The sequence below is a fragment of the Anser brachyrhynchus genome (genome assembly GCF_964034855.1).
Source record: "Anser brachyrhynchus genome assembly, chromosome: 17".
In the NCBI taxonomy this organism is placed as follows: domain Eukaryota; kingdom Metazoa; phylum Chordata; class Aves; order Anseriformes; family Anatidae; genus Anser; species Anser brachyrhynchus.
Genome location: NC_137710.1, coordinates 6,420,513 through 6,434,137, shown reverse-complemented (window position 1 = coordinate 6,434,137; position 13,625 = coordinate 6,420,513). Strand labels below are relative to the sequence as shown.

General features: G+C 51.4%; 1 protein-coding gene across 7 annotated transcripts in view; it reads right to left on the bottom strand.

Annotated features, from left to right (window-relative positions):
• MMP17 (matrix metallopeptidase 17) overlaps positions 1-13,625 on the bottom strand; it is a 54,415-nt gene that overhangs the window by 23,230 nt on the left and 17,560 nt on the right. For 4 of the 7 annotated variants that reach the window (XM_080559054.1, XM_080559055.1, XM_080559052.1 and 1 more), the window contains exon 2: positions 135-267. In XM_080559054.1, coding sequence (XP_080415180.1) covers positions 135-267 — 133 coding nt within the window. Of the gene's footprint in view, positions 1-134; positions 8,109-13,625 lie in introns of all 7 variants that reach the window. The other 3 variants (XM_080559050.1, XM_080559049.1, XM_080559051.1) reach the window with 3 other exon arrangements.

Sequence of the window (13,625 nt, the reverse complement as noted above, 5' to 3'; positions counted from 1 at the left end):
TACTCTTCCAGCTGCAAACCCGGCCGTCTGTCAGACATGGGCTGCTTTTCCTGGGGATGCAACCCAGCTGCACGGCAGCGCCAAGCTCCCCTCCTCTGCCACAGCAGGGACAGAAGGGCCCAGCACCCACTGACCTAGCACCCCCGTGGCTTCCAGTCCCCCGAACCGCTGCATGGCCGTGATGGCTTTTGTCAGCTCCTCCTGTGTCTGCAGCTGTCCTGTGACAGGGTCCGGTGGAGGCAGATAGCCAAATTTCATCAGCCAGTCCTGCGACACAGGTAAAGGGGGGTGAGAAAAGGAAAGGAGAGAAGCAGATGCATAAAAAGGGGAGTGCTGAAGGTCCTGCCCGTTCTGCTTGGAAATACCATCCCCATTTACACATTTACACACGGCTTCCCTATTGAACAGCATGGGCCCTGCTAACAAATGAAGGTGTCACAACAGATCTGTATACATTGCTTAAGTAGCAGGACCTGGTGACCTTCATGCATTCCAGTGCTGACATCTAATTTTCTCATCCATCTGCAAACCATCCCCGATAGTGGCAGCAGCGGGGCCCTGCCCGTGAGGGTCACAACATTGCCTTGCAGTGCTCAGGGGGAACCTGCTGCAGGGATGAGCACAGAGAGGGGAACGAGAGCATCCCTGTGGGGTGGGGACAGGGCTGCCACCCACTAGTGAACAGGCAGTGGGCTCTGAAGTTCCCTCAGTGCAGCCCGGTGGCTGAGGATGCAGAGCTTTGCCTTGAACTTCAGCAGAGTTTTGACTGGAAACAAACTCAACCATGAAGCCCCTAAAACTGGGGACAGCAAACTGGGTGGTGAGATTCACAGAGACCCAAGCTCATGGGAGGAAATGAACACCTGCCCTAACCCAGGGCTCCAGACAGATTCATGCTGAAACCCTGTGGAGAACATCCCCATATCCTGGTGGCCGATGGCACCCCCAGATTAACTCCGAGCGACGCGGTGACTGGGGAGCTGCCACCAAACTGGGCACACCAGAGCAAACACCACGGAGGTGTAGAAGCCACTTTTAGCAACTGATGGCTCTTCCCACGGGGAGGCCTAACACCCAGCCTAGCTCCACTCTGCCAGGTGCCTTAAGGCATTTAGGGCCAGGTGTGGGTGAAGCAAGGGGGGGCTGCGAAGCACCCACGCACCCCTCTTTGCCAAAGGGATGCCTGCGTGGTGAGCCGGCATGGCTGCGTGCCCACAGTCACGCTGACACGAGCGCCTCATTAAAACCAACACCGCTGTTCGATAGGAATTTGTCTGCCACGGCACCACGTGCTTTTACAAGGATCTCTCTCTTCCTCTTTTCAGCCTAAAACTGATGAAAATAACACCGTAAATCTCCTTCTTACAACTGCTTTTTAACTGTCTGGTGAATTATCTTCCTAAATCCTTCCTTGCCTTCTTGCTCGCTGATATCTCCTACCTCAGCAGAGGGATCAGCAGAGAATAATACCGCATGCAGACCACCGCGAACACCTACCCTCTATTTGCTTTATCTGTATCAAAGAAGCATCGATCCATTGAGCCTCTCGAAGACTGTTATTGATCCCGACTTTCACCGCGGTCAATACGCCACAAATTTACGGTAGTCAGATCAGTGTCAAGAGGCTGTATCTGCTTACCACTAAAATTCAAAAGACTCAGCGCTTGCAAGAGCCATCCCGAATGCCACAGCATCCCCAGATGTCCCCGGCACACCCCACTGAACCACACAAAGCTTTATGACAGATCTCCCCACACTTGCTGTGGCTGCAGCACCAGCCGTCGCCATCAGGAAGCATGGCTCCTGTGCTGAATTTCTCCCCGGCAGTTCTCCTCCTTCCCCACCCTCTTTCCTGGCTGCCTTGTTTCAGCAGGTTGTGTAGTACTGAAGGCAGCCTATCCTGCCTTTCCTTGCTGATTCATGGCACAACCGTGTTAGTGAGTGCCTGGTAGAAGCGCGTTTGCAGCATCTCGGCCTCCTGTCGCCCTCAGGCTGAGGGCCGGGCCTGGCGCTCGCTTCCCTTCTCATTGCTCTTATGTGCCCCGTTGCATCGCAAAAATGTTTGTGACGGAAATTAGAGACACAATTCGCTCCTGATTGCTCCTGAGGAATCGGCTGTGACACGGAGCTCAGCAGTCGGCCCACCAGTTGATGAGGATGGTGTGGTTTAATTTGGTTTCTCCCCCAGCCGTGGAGCCGGTGTCGTTTCTCCCCTAAGGACAGCAGAGCCCTGGGTACATGAGACCCGCAGAGCTCAGCTGTGCCCCTGCCTCCTGGAGAAGGAGGTGGCAGCAGGAGGCCGAGCTGGGAGCAAGGCAATGGCAGGGCCTGGCCGAGGGCCTGCTCTGACCGAGGGCAAGGCTTTGTCTCTTTCTTCATCCAAAGGAACAGAAGGAGCACCAACGCCACTGGCTGCTTCAGAGCAAAAGGAGGGCTCTCAAGAAAAGACACAAGGAACAGGAAAGTAGCATGTGCTTTTCACCTGATTTTCCTGCGCGTGGCTTTTCGTCTAGACCATGATCATCATGCCTCAGGTTTCCCCACAGTTTTACAGACCTCTGCTATAACACTCTCCTTCATCTCCTTACCAACGTAAGGATCTGGCCAGCTCGCTCTCTCCCAATAAACTAATTCATAACACTGAACTTTCACATCCTACCTTTGCTGGGGCAGACAATTTCATTAGGGAAAAAAGCAGCTGGACTCGGAGATGACAAATGCCAGAAGGAATTGTCTGCCTAATTAGGTGTGCCCTGTGAAAGCTTCTCAGATATTTTCTTGTCCTTAATTAGGACAAAAGTTAAACCGATGAACTTTCATAAGTGGAAAGTATGAGAACATCCTCCGCTGAGATAACTTCAATACATTCACTACTTATTTCAACCTTTTTTAAATTAAAAAAGAAAAAACTTTTTTTCCAACTCTCATTAAAATGTTTAAATGAAGCCGTGATTTCAGCTGAATGCTAAAATTCTTTAAATATATTTCTTGCCTGAGTTGACACGATAAAAACTTCTCCTTAAAAATGTGCTGAGTTAAACAAATTGACCCAATCCCATGAGGAGAGGCAGCTTCAGCAACTCTCCGTTTTCAAAAGGGGAAAAAATTGCTTCCCCAGAACGTTCAGATGGAGCCGATAACTGATGCTGCTCCCAGCTCCGACACGAGATGGGAAGGAGAAAAACGGAAAGCGCTGCCTCGATGGCAAGTGGGGCAGGGAAAGGCCCCCTTGGCCCTCAAACAGCCTGCTCTTACCTCTCCCCTCCCGCTGCAGGTGGTGCCCCGCAAAATATGTCCTACCTGCTGCAAAGTGACCTTCTTCCTTCGCAAAGCGGCCGCCGTGATGACGACACAACAGCGGCAACCTCCGCGGAGCTGCTCCGCGTGCATGTTTGCAGGCAGCTTGCTCGTGTCGTTGGCTAAAAATAAGCTGCATCCGTTTTTCTCGTCTGAGTTCCCCATACTGCTGAGCATAGCCTAATGGGGAAAAGTCTGCTTCATGCCTTAAAATTGGTAACAGAAGCCAAAACTGTAGTGTTTTTTTTTTTTTTTTTAAAAGACACAAAGTTAGGGAAAATGTTCATGAAGTTGTCCTCTGCCCTGCAAACAAGCCCAGTTTCAGCTTCTGAATTTTTTGCTCCTTAGGCAATTTGAACTGAAGGCCAGGGAGAGATGCTGCTGTGGAGACATCTGGGACTGGGGCTCTCCAGGGCCGGAGCAAAAGGCTGGCTCCAGCAGCAGCAGCAGCAAAGCCTTGGTATCACTTAGAGCCAATTTTCAGATTAAAATGGCAATTTCATTTCTTTCATAACTCCACTTCCTTTGTATCAATACCCTTTTGTCCTAGAACCTACTTACCTGCTTCATTTTGAAATAGATGTAGATATTGTCCCTCTTTTATGGAAGATTTATGAACTCTGTAAGTTTGCTTTTACGAATATTAATATTATATAAGCTGATGGGCTCGTTCAACTGCCACAGGCAAAAAGAAGTCTCAGTCAGCAAATTTTTCTTCTTGAAGGTTTCTTCTTAAGGGTCATAGGTTGGTGCTTACAAGAAGACAGCATAGTTCAGGATAATGAGGAGAGCATAAACAGGATAAACAGCAAAATCAGGACAAACAGAAAAACTCTGCTAGTTCCATTGTATTATTAAAATAGCCACGTTGCTAAAGCTTAGCCAAAAACATCAGGGTCTTGGTATTGCATAAACATCCAGGAAAAAAACAGCCTTAATCCCGCAGAGTTGACAGGACTCCCTTTGCTCAGAGATGCAGATCTTTATTCCCACTTCACCCGCCGCATCCCCCAAAGCACAGCAGAGCTCGTCCCCAGCCCCTCTGCAGACACCACTGCGCACCCTGAGCTTCGCACCAGCCTCTGCCACCGCGGGACCAGCTCCCTCGTGCATCAGCTCCCACGCTGATGCGTTAACCTGAGCCAGAGGTGCCGCCAGCAGGACACCCCCAGCACGAAAACACCAGCCCTGCCTCAGCGACAGCCACCACACAACACAGCAAGCTTCAGCAAAGTGGAAAAATATATATGCATTTCTCATTTTTATGCCTTCCGTATACTTAGGGAGAGGGGGACACAGCAGCCCCCTTCACCCTGCTCAACCTCTGCCAGGATGAGGGGCATGGGCACCACCGAATGCAAGGTAAGGGATGCTGCCAGCTTCATGCTGGGCAAGGAAGAAAAGGCAAACACACTGCTCACCAATGTTAATGGCCCAGATCACTAAAATAAAGCTACAGCTCAAACATCCGGAACTAATTTCCAAATTACAGTTCACTTTATCTCTGTTGCTACCATTAAACAGGGTGGAAGCTTTTTTTTTCTTTTTTCTTTTTTTTTTTTAAATTAAAATCATAATAAAAAAACCATCACCACCACTGAAGGCTAGATTAAAGGCAAATTGCTTTTGGCTGTTTGAGTTTTCCTTCCAAGTTTTCACTGGTTTACAGCATTCAAATTTTACAGTAATTTTCATGAGATCAAACAACCTGAGGAACAACGCCCATTAATTAGAGCGACGCATACGGTGCTGCGATACTCCACGGAGCGCACTCCTGTGATGTAACAGCCTCTGGGCCATGCAAAGCCAGTAACTTTCTTCCAAAGGTTGACACGCACCTCTCTAATGAGCTATCGCATGCACATAATCAGCTGATTAATTCATTAGGAGAAAAAGTGCCGTTTGGGTTACAAGCAGGACGCCTGTTGCTGCCACTGCTGAACTGCGGGAAGGGTTTCATTAGCTCATGCTGGAGGAGCCGGTTGAATCCAAACAGCTTTTTAATTCGCTGTGTGCAGAGTCCAGGGTAGAAGTTAATGCAGCTGCTAACGATGCCCTCTCCCTCCCCTTGCTTTAAATGCTCCCTCAGGTTAACAACAGAGGTGTTGCAAACGGCCACGACCTACAGCTCTCGCAGACAGCAGGTCCCTCAGCAAGGTCTGCGGCAGACAAATCGCATCGCTTGGTGACATCAGACGCGGGACATCTGGGTCGTCGGGGAACCTGCAGGAGAGCATCTCCGCTCCAGCATGGCTCGCCGTCAGCCAGCACCCAGCTGCCAGCTTGGCTGCCTGCAGGTCTTGTGGGACGTGCCCCAGTCTCCCCTGTATTCTCAAACGCTTGCTTGCAGGGTTGTGCATGTGCTGCTGCTCTCCTGGGCTTTGAGGAATGACACATCCTGCTGTGCAACACGTGCATGAAATCAGATTATTGGGATTTGGAAGGCAATGTCCCCCAGGCCCTCGCGGGTGCTACACAAGGTATCGGCATCTCTTTGGTTGGACGGATCCTGAGCACCTTCCCAGAAACACCGAGGTAATCAAGGGATGCTGCAGATGCAGGAAGAAATTCTCTGCGGACCAAAGAAACGGTGTTTTCAACCTCTTTGTACTGCAGATCAAAGAATCAATTCCCATACATACAAGACAGGCAGAATAGCATAGCACAGAGCAATGTTTACTACAGCTGGTTTATGTTTCTTTCCAGAGCAAGAAAAACTGACAAAACATAAAACAAGATACAGCTTCTCCTGTATTTTCAATATAAAAGTGTATTTTTCTTTGTGGAGATTTAATATGCCAGGGTTTTTGGAGGGGTTTCAGTCACTGGAGGTTTTTTCATCGTGTTCCAAAAACTTCCATGCAAAGGCAACGAACGATGCAAAAAATTTTGTGTAAGTGAAACTCCAGACAACCACCAAAAAAGGTTTCAGGGAATAGTTTGTGTATATATAACATATTTTATTTTTTCATCAAATAGTTTTGCATAATGCTGCCTGTCGTGGTGAAACATCCTTGTCACTAATTAGTTGTTTGAAAAGAAAAAAGTCCTGGCATGTAATAGTCAATCGAGCTGCAGTGGGATGCTAGGTAAGTGACTGAATTAGCATTCTTCTACCTTGGTAAAGCAATAGCTTGGAACCACGTAAGCTGTCACTGAATGCGACCCGTGAGAAGAGCCCTGCCCCTTCCGTGCGCCCGGGCATCCCCTTCAGCACTGCTCAGCACCTGGAGGGCTGCTCTGAGCTCCCCCCTATGGCCGGATCACTCCGAGCCTCAGACGTGGTGCGAAGGAGTTAAATGAAACGTCACCAGACGCAGCTCTTCCAGCAGTTGTGAAGCCAGGAGAAAAGTCTTCTCCCCACATGCCCTGCCGATGTCCACACGTAACCAAGGGAGAGCTCTCCCTGCTCAACACGGGGAAATAAATCCAGGCAGGAGGCTGTGTCCCTGAAATCACATCATCTCTGTATGAAGAAAAACCAAAGCCAGGACTTTGCAAAGCCAGGGTTTTCTGGGCACAGGACACAGGAACATCCGTGGTTTCCTGGACGATTTTGCACAAGACTCAGCAGAGTCTGGAGCAGCCAGGGGCTGCTGCAAGCAGGGCCAGCTGGAAAATGCTCCCGAGGAAACATCTGCTGGACAGGCACTGAGAGAGCAGGGAGGACTGAAGCCCTTCACCTCGTCTCCTCCCCAGACAGAAGGCTGGCAGGGAGGGCAGCTGCTGTCCCCCCCTTGGAAGCCCTCACAAGCCCTCTCCACCACGCCAGCCAGGACTGTGACCCTGCAAGGGCAGCTCTTCTTGGTTCGTCTCTGCACACAGATGTTCGGACGTTAATTAAAATCTCCAGGCCTCCCGAGTATTTGATGGTGGGCCGTTGACATCACCGTGGCAGACTGCACAGCGAACTCCCAAACACTTCCCATCCTCCAGCTGGATCGGGACCAAGACGAGCGAGGGGATGATGAATTCTTTGAAAAGAAGAACAAATCGCTCTTCAGCAAAGCGAGAACACGCAGCGAGGCTCTCCTACGGGGTGACCTTAGAGGTCCCGGTTTTGCTTAGCGAGCCTGCCCGTCTCATTGGACCCGAAGAGCACGTCTGCTCGCAGGACGTAGGGAAAGTCAATGGCGCATCGAGAACACAGCGGCGCTCATCTATATTCCCTCCCGGCCTCACCGAGATGAGCTCCTACTCTTTCGGTTTCAGTCATTAAACAAACCACGTCTGGTAGCTAACTGAGCAGTCTGTTATACAGCAAAACAAATCTCTCACTAACTCCATTTGTTGGCTCTTTTATTAGGACAGGGTACCCTCCAGGACGGGCTCCGGACCAGCACAACCACCAACACCAGCATTTGCCTCGGCCATCCACAGCCTCCCGCTCAGCCTCCACCCCAGGTTTTAGAGTGGCACCTCCAGCACGGCTTTACTGTCCTGTCCCCCCCTTCCAGGAGCCAACATTTTCCCTTGATAAATCCTCCCAGCTGCACGTCCCTGCTCCACGCACTAGTTGCAAGATCAGCGGCTTCCTTCCTGCCCCTTGTAGCATCGCGCTTCCCTCCAGCTCGGTACGCTTGGTTTTCGAGACAACCTCAGGACACAGACTGCCTGTTCAAATATGCTCACAGCACGGCTTGCTTTTCCTTTTGAGACGCCGCAGAAATTCCGTCACCCCCCGCAAACTGGGAATTCAAAGTCTGTGATCGCTGCGTGCTAGGGCTGGCGCCGGGGCTGCCGACGGCAGACGCTGCGCTCGCTTCAGCAGCCCTCGGGCTGGGTCTTCAATGCTCCTTCCCGTTTAGTTTCTAGCAATGAAAATATTGTGACATTAAGAAATCAATACATCTGAAGCTTTGCTGGAGTGTGAAATAGAGCATCCATCTGGGAGAGAATTTAGCCTGCTTACGTCCCTGGGTCTGTGTGACTGCAGGAAAAGCACCTTTGCTACCTGGCTGGCTCTGTGGCTTCCCACAAGCTCTTTAAAACAGAAGTATTACAATGAGCTTTTCTTGTTGACAGGCTCTTTCTATTAGCCGTACGAGTGTCTTCAACAATTATTGATGCTGTGGGCAACTGCTGAACAGAAAGAAAAAGGAAAAGAAAGAGCCTTCTGTTCAGGAGCGAGGCTATTAAATCAAAAGGAAGCAATAATAGCGCAGTCCTCGGGTGACCAGCCCTAAGGTGAAAACAGCAGGCAGGAGGAACTCTTCAGAAGTACTTCAGGAACAACCACAGGCTGTGGGAGCCAGGAGAAATTGCCCACTGAACAGAGGGAGATAAAAAAGACCCCCAAAACATGACAAAATGTTGGACAGTTTGCAAAACACGACAAAATTCTTTAGTGATTTAAACAACCACACTGAAATGAATAATTTAACTTGCTCTCACTAGTCCAGGGCATTTTCTCGTGGCTACCAGGAAGACTCTGGTTTCGGTGAGAACTTGTGTTAATCATGGCCTGGGACCAAAGCAGTTTTGCAGAAAACAACCAGAACAAAGCAGAAACAGAATGAAACCACAGCTCACACACCTCCCTAGAGTGATTACAATTATACAGAACCTGGCTTTGGCAAAGAGCCGAACCCTGCAACCCGGAGCTTGCTCTTACCAGCACTTCCACAAAACACCAATCCAAAACCACACATAAAAATAAATACAGAGGTACACACACTGTTATCTCTCAGGCGTTGCGAGCTGCACCAAATTATGCAGCACCACTTGCGTGCGGACGGGACCCCTGCAGCTGCTGATGGCCAGAGAAGTGGGTACGAGCTGCGGTTTGTGCACTCCTACCACGTCTGTTCGCCTCTCCTGCCCCCACCAGGGCTGCAGCTCCCCGGGGGACCCTCGGTGCCCCCCTGTGCTGCCAGGGCCACGCGGGATGCTGGTGTCAGCACACAGCCGTCCAGCTTTCCGAACCCTGCCTGTCCTCGGGGAAGCTCGGGGCTGCATTTATCGGAGGGAGATGGAAGTGCGCATGCTGGTGGTGCGCTGCAGAAACAGGTCAGGGCACAGAAGGGCGTTTAATTAAGCAGAGGTGTTTTGGGGCACTCGTCTCCATGCTCCTGTGTGCCACGCGCAGGGCTGAAGCCAGCACCTTATGTTAATTGCCTGGTGCAAAGCAGGGGTCCTCGTGCTCCCCAAAATCAAAGAGGACAGCCTGAGTCTGGGCTCAACTGAGCATCACGCATGAACAACGATGAGCATCATGCGTGAACAACGATGTCCCTCATGAGACATCCCTGTTCCCGGCTCCAAAGAGGAGCAGCAAGCAGCCTGCGAGGTGTCGCAGTGAGCAGTGGCATCGGCAAGGCAGCGCGTCAGTCATCCCGCAAGAGGCGATGCTTTATGCACAGCCTGACTCCGGCTGCGGACAATAAATAATATTTCAGTGGCTTTTAATGTTCCCTTGAAGAACACGGGTACAAAATATTGTTGTTGTGACTCATGTCTGTTTGAACGGGCAGGGAACTCGGTAGCCGTGAGCTGAAGGACTAAGCGTCCCGCCATGCCCACGTGCAGTTTGGGGTGCTGCTCCCCAGGGATCCCTGAGCTCCTCCCTTCAAAGTCTGCGGGATTTTTCACATCAGCTTTGCAGGGTGAGGGGTGGGGGTGATCTGAAGCCCTGACATGCAGATGATCCCTCTCCTGCCATGACAGCACTCCGTGCCATCCCAGCCCCGCGGGACGTCTTGGATCCACAGCTGATCTTAATTACAGCAGTGTCTCCACTCGCTGCCATCCTGCTCGCACCAACATGCAAATTAAAGCCTTGCCTGCGATTTTACACTCCAGGCTTGTGACAAATGAGCCTTCTTCCCCCCACCCTCCAGCCTGTGTGCGTGCATATCCCCTTCCCAGCACGGCTGGAAACAGGCACATTTACGCACAGAGATCATCTCTCCCCCGCCGCGCGGCAAATGATGAAATGAAAAGATTATAAAACTTATATATTTGAAAGGGCTGTAATGGGAAAATATCCCCAATCTTCTGCGGCCTCTCCGCGGTGTTGATACAGCCTGACACAGCTGGAGGCATCCTTCACCTTCCTAGGTGTAAGCAGCCAGACTTCACATACCCATTAGGTCTGTTTGCAGACAGATGTCAAGGTTGAAGGGCTTTTTAAGGGGTTTGGGCTTCCCAGCCAAGTACCCCGCACTGGGACGGAGCTAAGAAGACCCCATCTAATCGCTCCATCTATGGCTGCTCTCCTTAGCCCCCAGCCACATCTCCGGCACACCAGGCTTGGGTTTTATTGCACGAGCACTGCAGGGAGGTGGGCATTTGTCTCTTGTCAGATCACTGCTACGAGCAGGCTTCCGCTTGGTGATGGCAGGACAGAGGGACAGCCCCGAGCAGCTGACGCACTACCCAAGATTTATGGGGAAATTTACCCCCCAGCCCCGTTCTGGCAGGAACCACAGGGGTAATGCCTGACGCCAACCAAACTCATTACACAGAGAGGTCTTCTGCAGTCCTGCATGGATGTGAAACACCGAGAAACTCCTGGAACAGCCATCCTGCACGGCAGAGGAGAAAACCCATCTGCTAAATTGGATCCATTTAATCATACCAGCTTTGTTTTCTTCCCTTTCTTTTTTTTTTTTCTTCTTTAAGGCCCATATATTTTAACTGCCTCAGCCTCATGACACAAGCTCTGTCAACACGTTTGATTGAAAATGTCAGAGTGACCATCTGCAGCCCGCCAGCCACAGCCTTCCTCCCGCAGGAGCAGGAACGTGCCCCGCCACGCACTTCAGCCCTACGGATAGCATGCCATTTGTTAGCTACGTGGAAGCCAACTGGCCGGGCCTGCTGTCTCCTGCCCCACATACCACAAGGACGAGGTCCTCTCTTGCTGAAGCATGAGTGAGGAGGTGACCAGCATCGCCCTGCGGCCGCAGAGCGAGTCCGTAGGTCCCGCACCCTGCTGCGGCGTGGTGATGGACATTGCTATGGAAAGAGGCCAGCAAAACCCTCTGGAAAGGTTGAAAAAGGTGGAACAGGTACGTCCTCGGAGGGAATAAAGCAAAGCACCAGGTTCTGCTGGCTGCTGGGCTCGGGGTTTGCCTTGAGCGTGCAACAGACCTGCAGAGCAGGGTGGGCGATGGCCTCATCGTCCTCATTTTAATTCTTCCTGCTTTGCTCAGGAAAAGTACTGCTGTGCTCAAACTGCAGCAAGCACAGTAGAAAACAGCACCAGTAAATCAGCGTTATTTGCTCTTTAACACGGGAAACATGACAACTTGACCTTTCCAAATACCTGCAACCTTCCACAAACCTAAACCTGCCTCTTAGGAGGGGTTCTGGGCTACATCTAGCCTGCAGAAGCAGCATGGAGAGCACTCACACAGCTCTAAGCAGGTCAGCTACTGCGACCTGTCTAGCCACGATAACAAACCAGGTTTGTCTTGCGCAGATTTTTCCTGCAAGAAGCCGCAGCCACCAGCGCAGACATTATCCCTTGCTTTCTTCCATAGCAGGCTCAGTGCGAGCAGATCTGCTGCAGCGGTGCAACTAACCCACTTGGGCAGGGCTGTCCCCAGGCAAGCCACAGCAGCAGCAGGACACGGCCCCTTCCTCAAAGGGATGCAGCTTCCCGAGCGCAGGAAGACCAACTTCATCGACTGAGCTATTAATCCCAGTTAATTTTATTGGGCAAAATAACCAAGAAATCAAAATGTAAAACCAGAAGTTAATGCAAGTTTAATCTTTTGCATCGATTGCCCATCACATATTTATTTAATAGCCTAATCTAGAAGCACCCAAATCAACGCTCTTCCAGCAGCTCAGCACAACCCTCGGTAAACGGGACAGCACTGCAGCCGTGCTGTCAACCCGTGCACATTCGGGCCGTGATGGTTAACAAACCCACAGCAGCTTTGCTTTGGGAGCTTTGGCTTTTCTGTACTCAAGCCCCTTGGGAAAAGTGGCAGCTTTGCTTGCAGGAGGTCCTGCGGATTTTTGGAAAGAAACCAGGTTTGTGTGGGCAAGCTGAATGGGGACACACACGAGGCTTTTTTTTTTCCCCTCTTTCTTAGTTTCTTCTTCAATTAATACCTTTTGCATTCTCTCCCCTCTCCTTTCTGCCTCACAAGCCAGCCGCTAGCCTGGCTGCGTGGCCGTGGGCTGGCAGCGAGCTGCGGAGCTCCCAGCACACCCAGGAACCCCAAAGTAGCTCAGCCAGGCTGCAGGGCAGAGCCCTCACCCCGGGGCTTCCTCGTCCCCATTTTCCACCTGCATACAGAGCATCAAAACCGGGAGGCCTTGTTCCCAGCTCAGTAACCGAAAGGAAGGTGCGGAGTCCCCTCCTCACTCGGCTTTGCACAATCTTTCCCCCAGGCTGAGCTTTCCAAGCAATAAAAGATGTCCAGAGTCTGTCTTGTAGACAAGGGAAGAAATCCTGCAGGCAGAACTTGCTGCAAGTTAGGCTGGCATTGTCATGTATATATTCCGTGAATTAATGCCTTTTAGCTAAGCTAGCGAGACTTGAATCTTTTCCAGCCTGTAGGCTCATGGTTTCACTAAGTAGCAGGTATTGACTTTTAAAAAGGCCAAGATAATTTTATGATCATCAGGAATATTTCAAGCCACACAAAGCCAGGTAATGACTGGGGGGAAAATAGAAAGAAATCGAATCAATCCACATATATCAGGCCCTAATTACTGACTGACAACAGCCAGGAAGGATTTTTTCTGTCCTGAGGCAGCATCCCCTACGCTGCTGGACGCACAGCTGGCGAGAGCAGAGTATATTTGCCCTTCACAGGACGGGCAGAGGGACGGGGCAGCAAGAGCCGTGCTCCCAGGGGACACGCTGGAGCACTGGGACACCTGGGACCCCTCGCTGTCCCACCTGGCCTGTCCCCAAACACCGAGGGCACTTCCACCACTGCAGAGGTCCGATCCAACCCTGCTCTTCCCGAAATAACCCAACAGCGTCCGCTGCAGTGTGTGCGAAGGAGCCACCAGCAGCGCTTCCCTACCAGATCCCGGTGGGTGCAGCTACAGTGAGGGCAGCTCTCGTGGGACCCTGATGTAGCACGGCCAGCCCCAGGCACGTCAGATAGCGGGGGCGGCTCAGCGCCGGTCAGGATTGCTCATCCAGGCTGCTGCCGGCCGCTAGGACATCGTGTCTCTGACCGCCCACACATCCGATGGACACCGCTCGGGTGGCCGTGTAGATGCAGACAGCCCACGTGCCCGGCTGGAAGGGAGGCTCACAACTAGGCTAAAAGCGAGCAAAACACGGGTACAGTTAGAGAGGAAATGCTGGGATGGCGCATCCCAGTGCTCTCCTGTCCCGTCCACCTACGATGCAC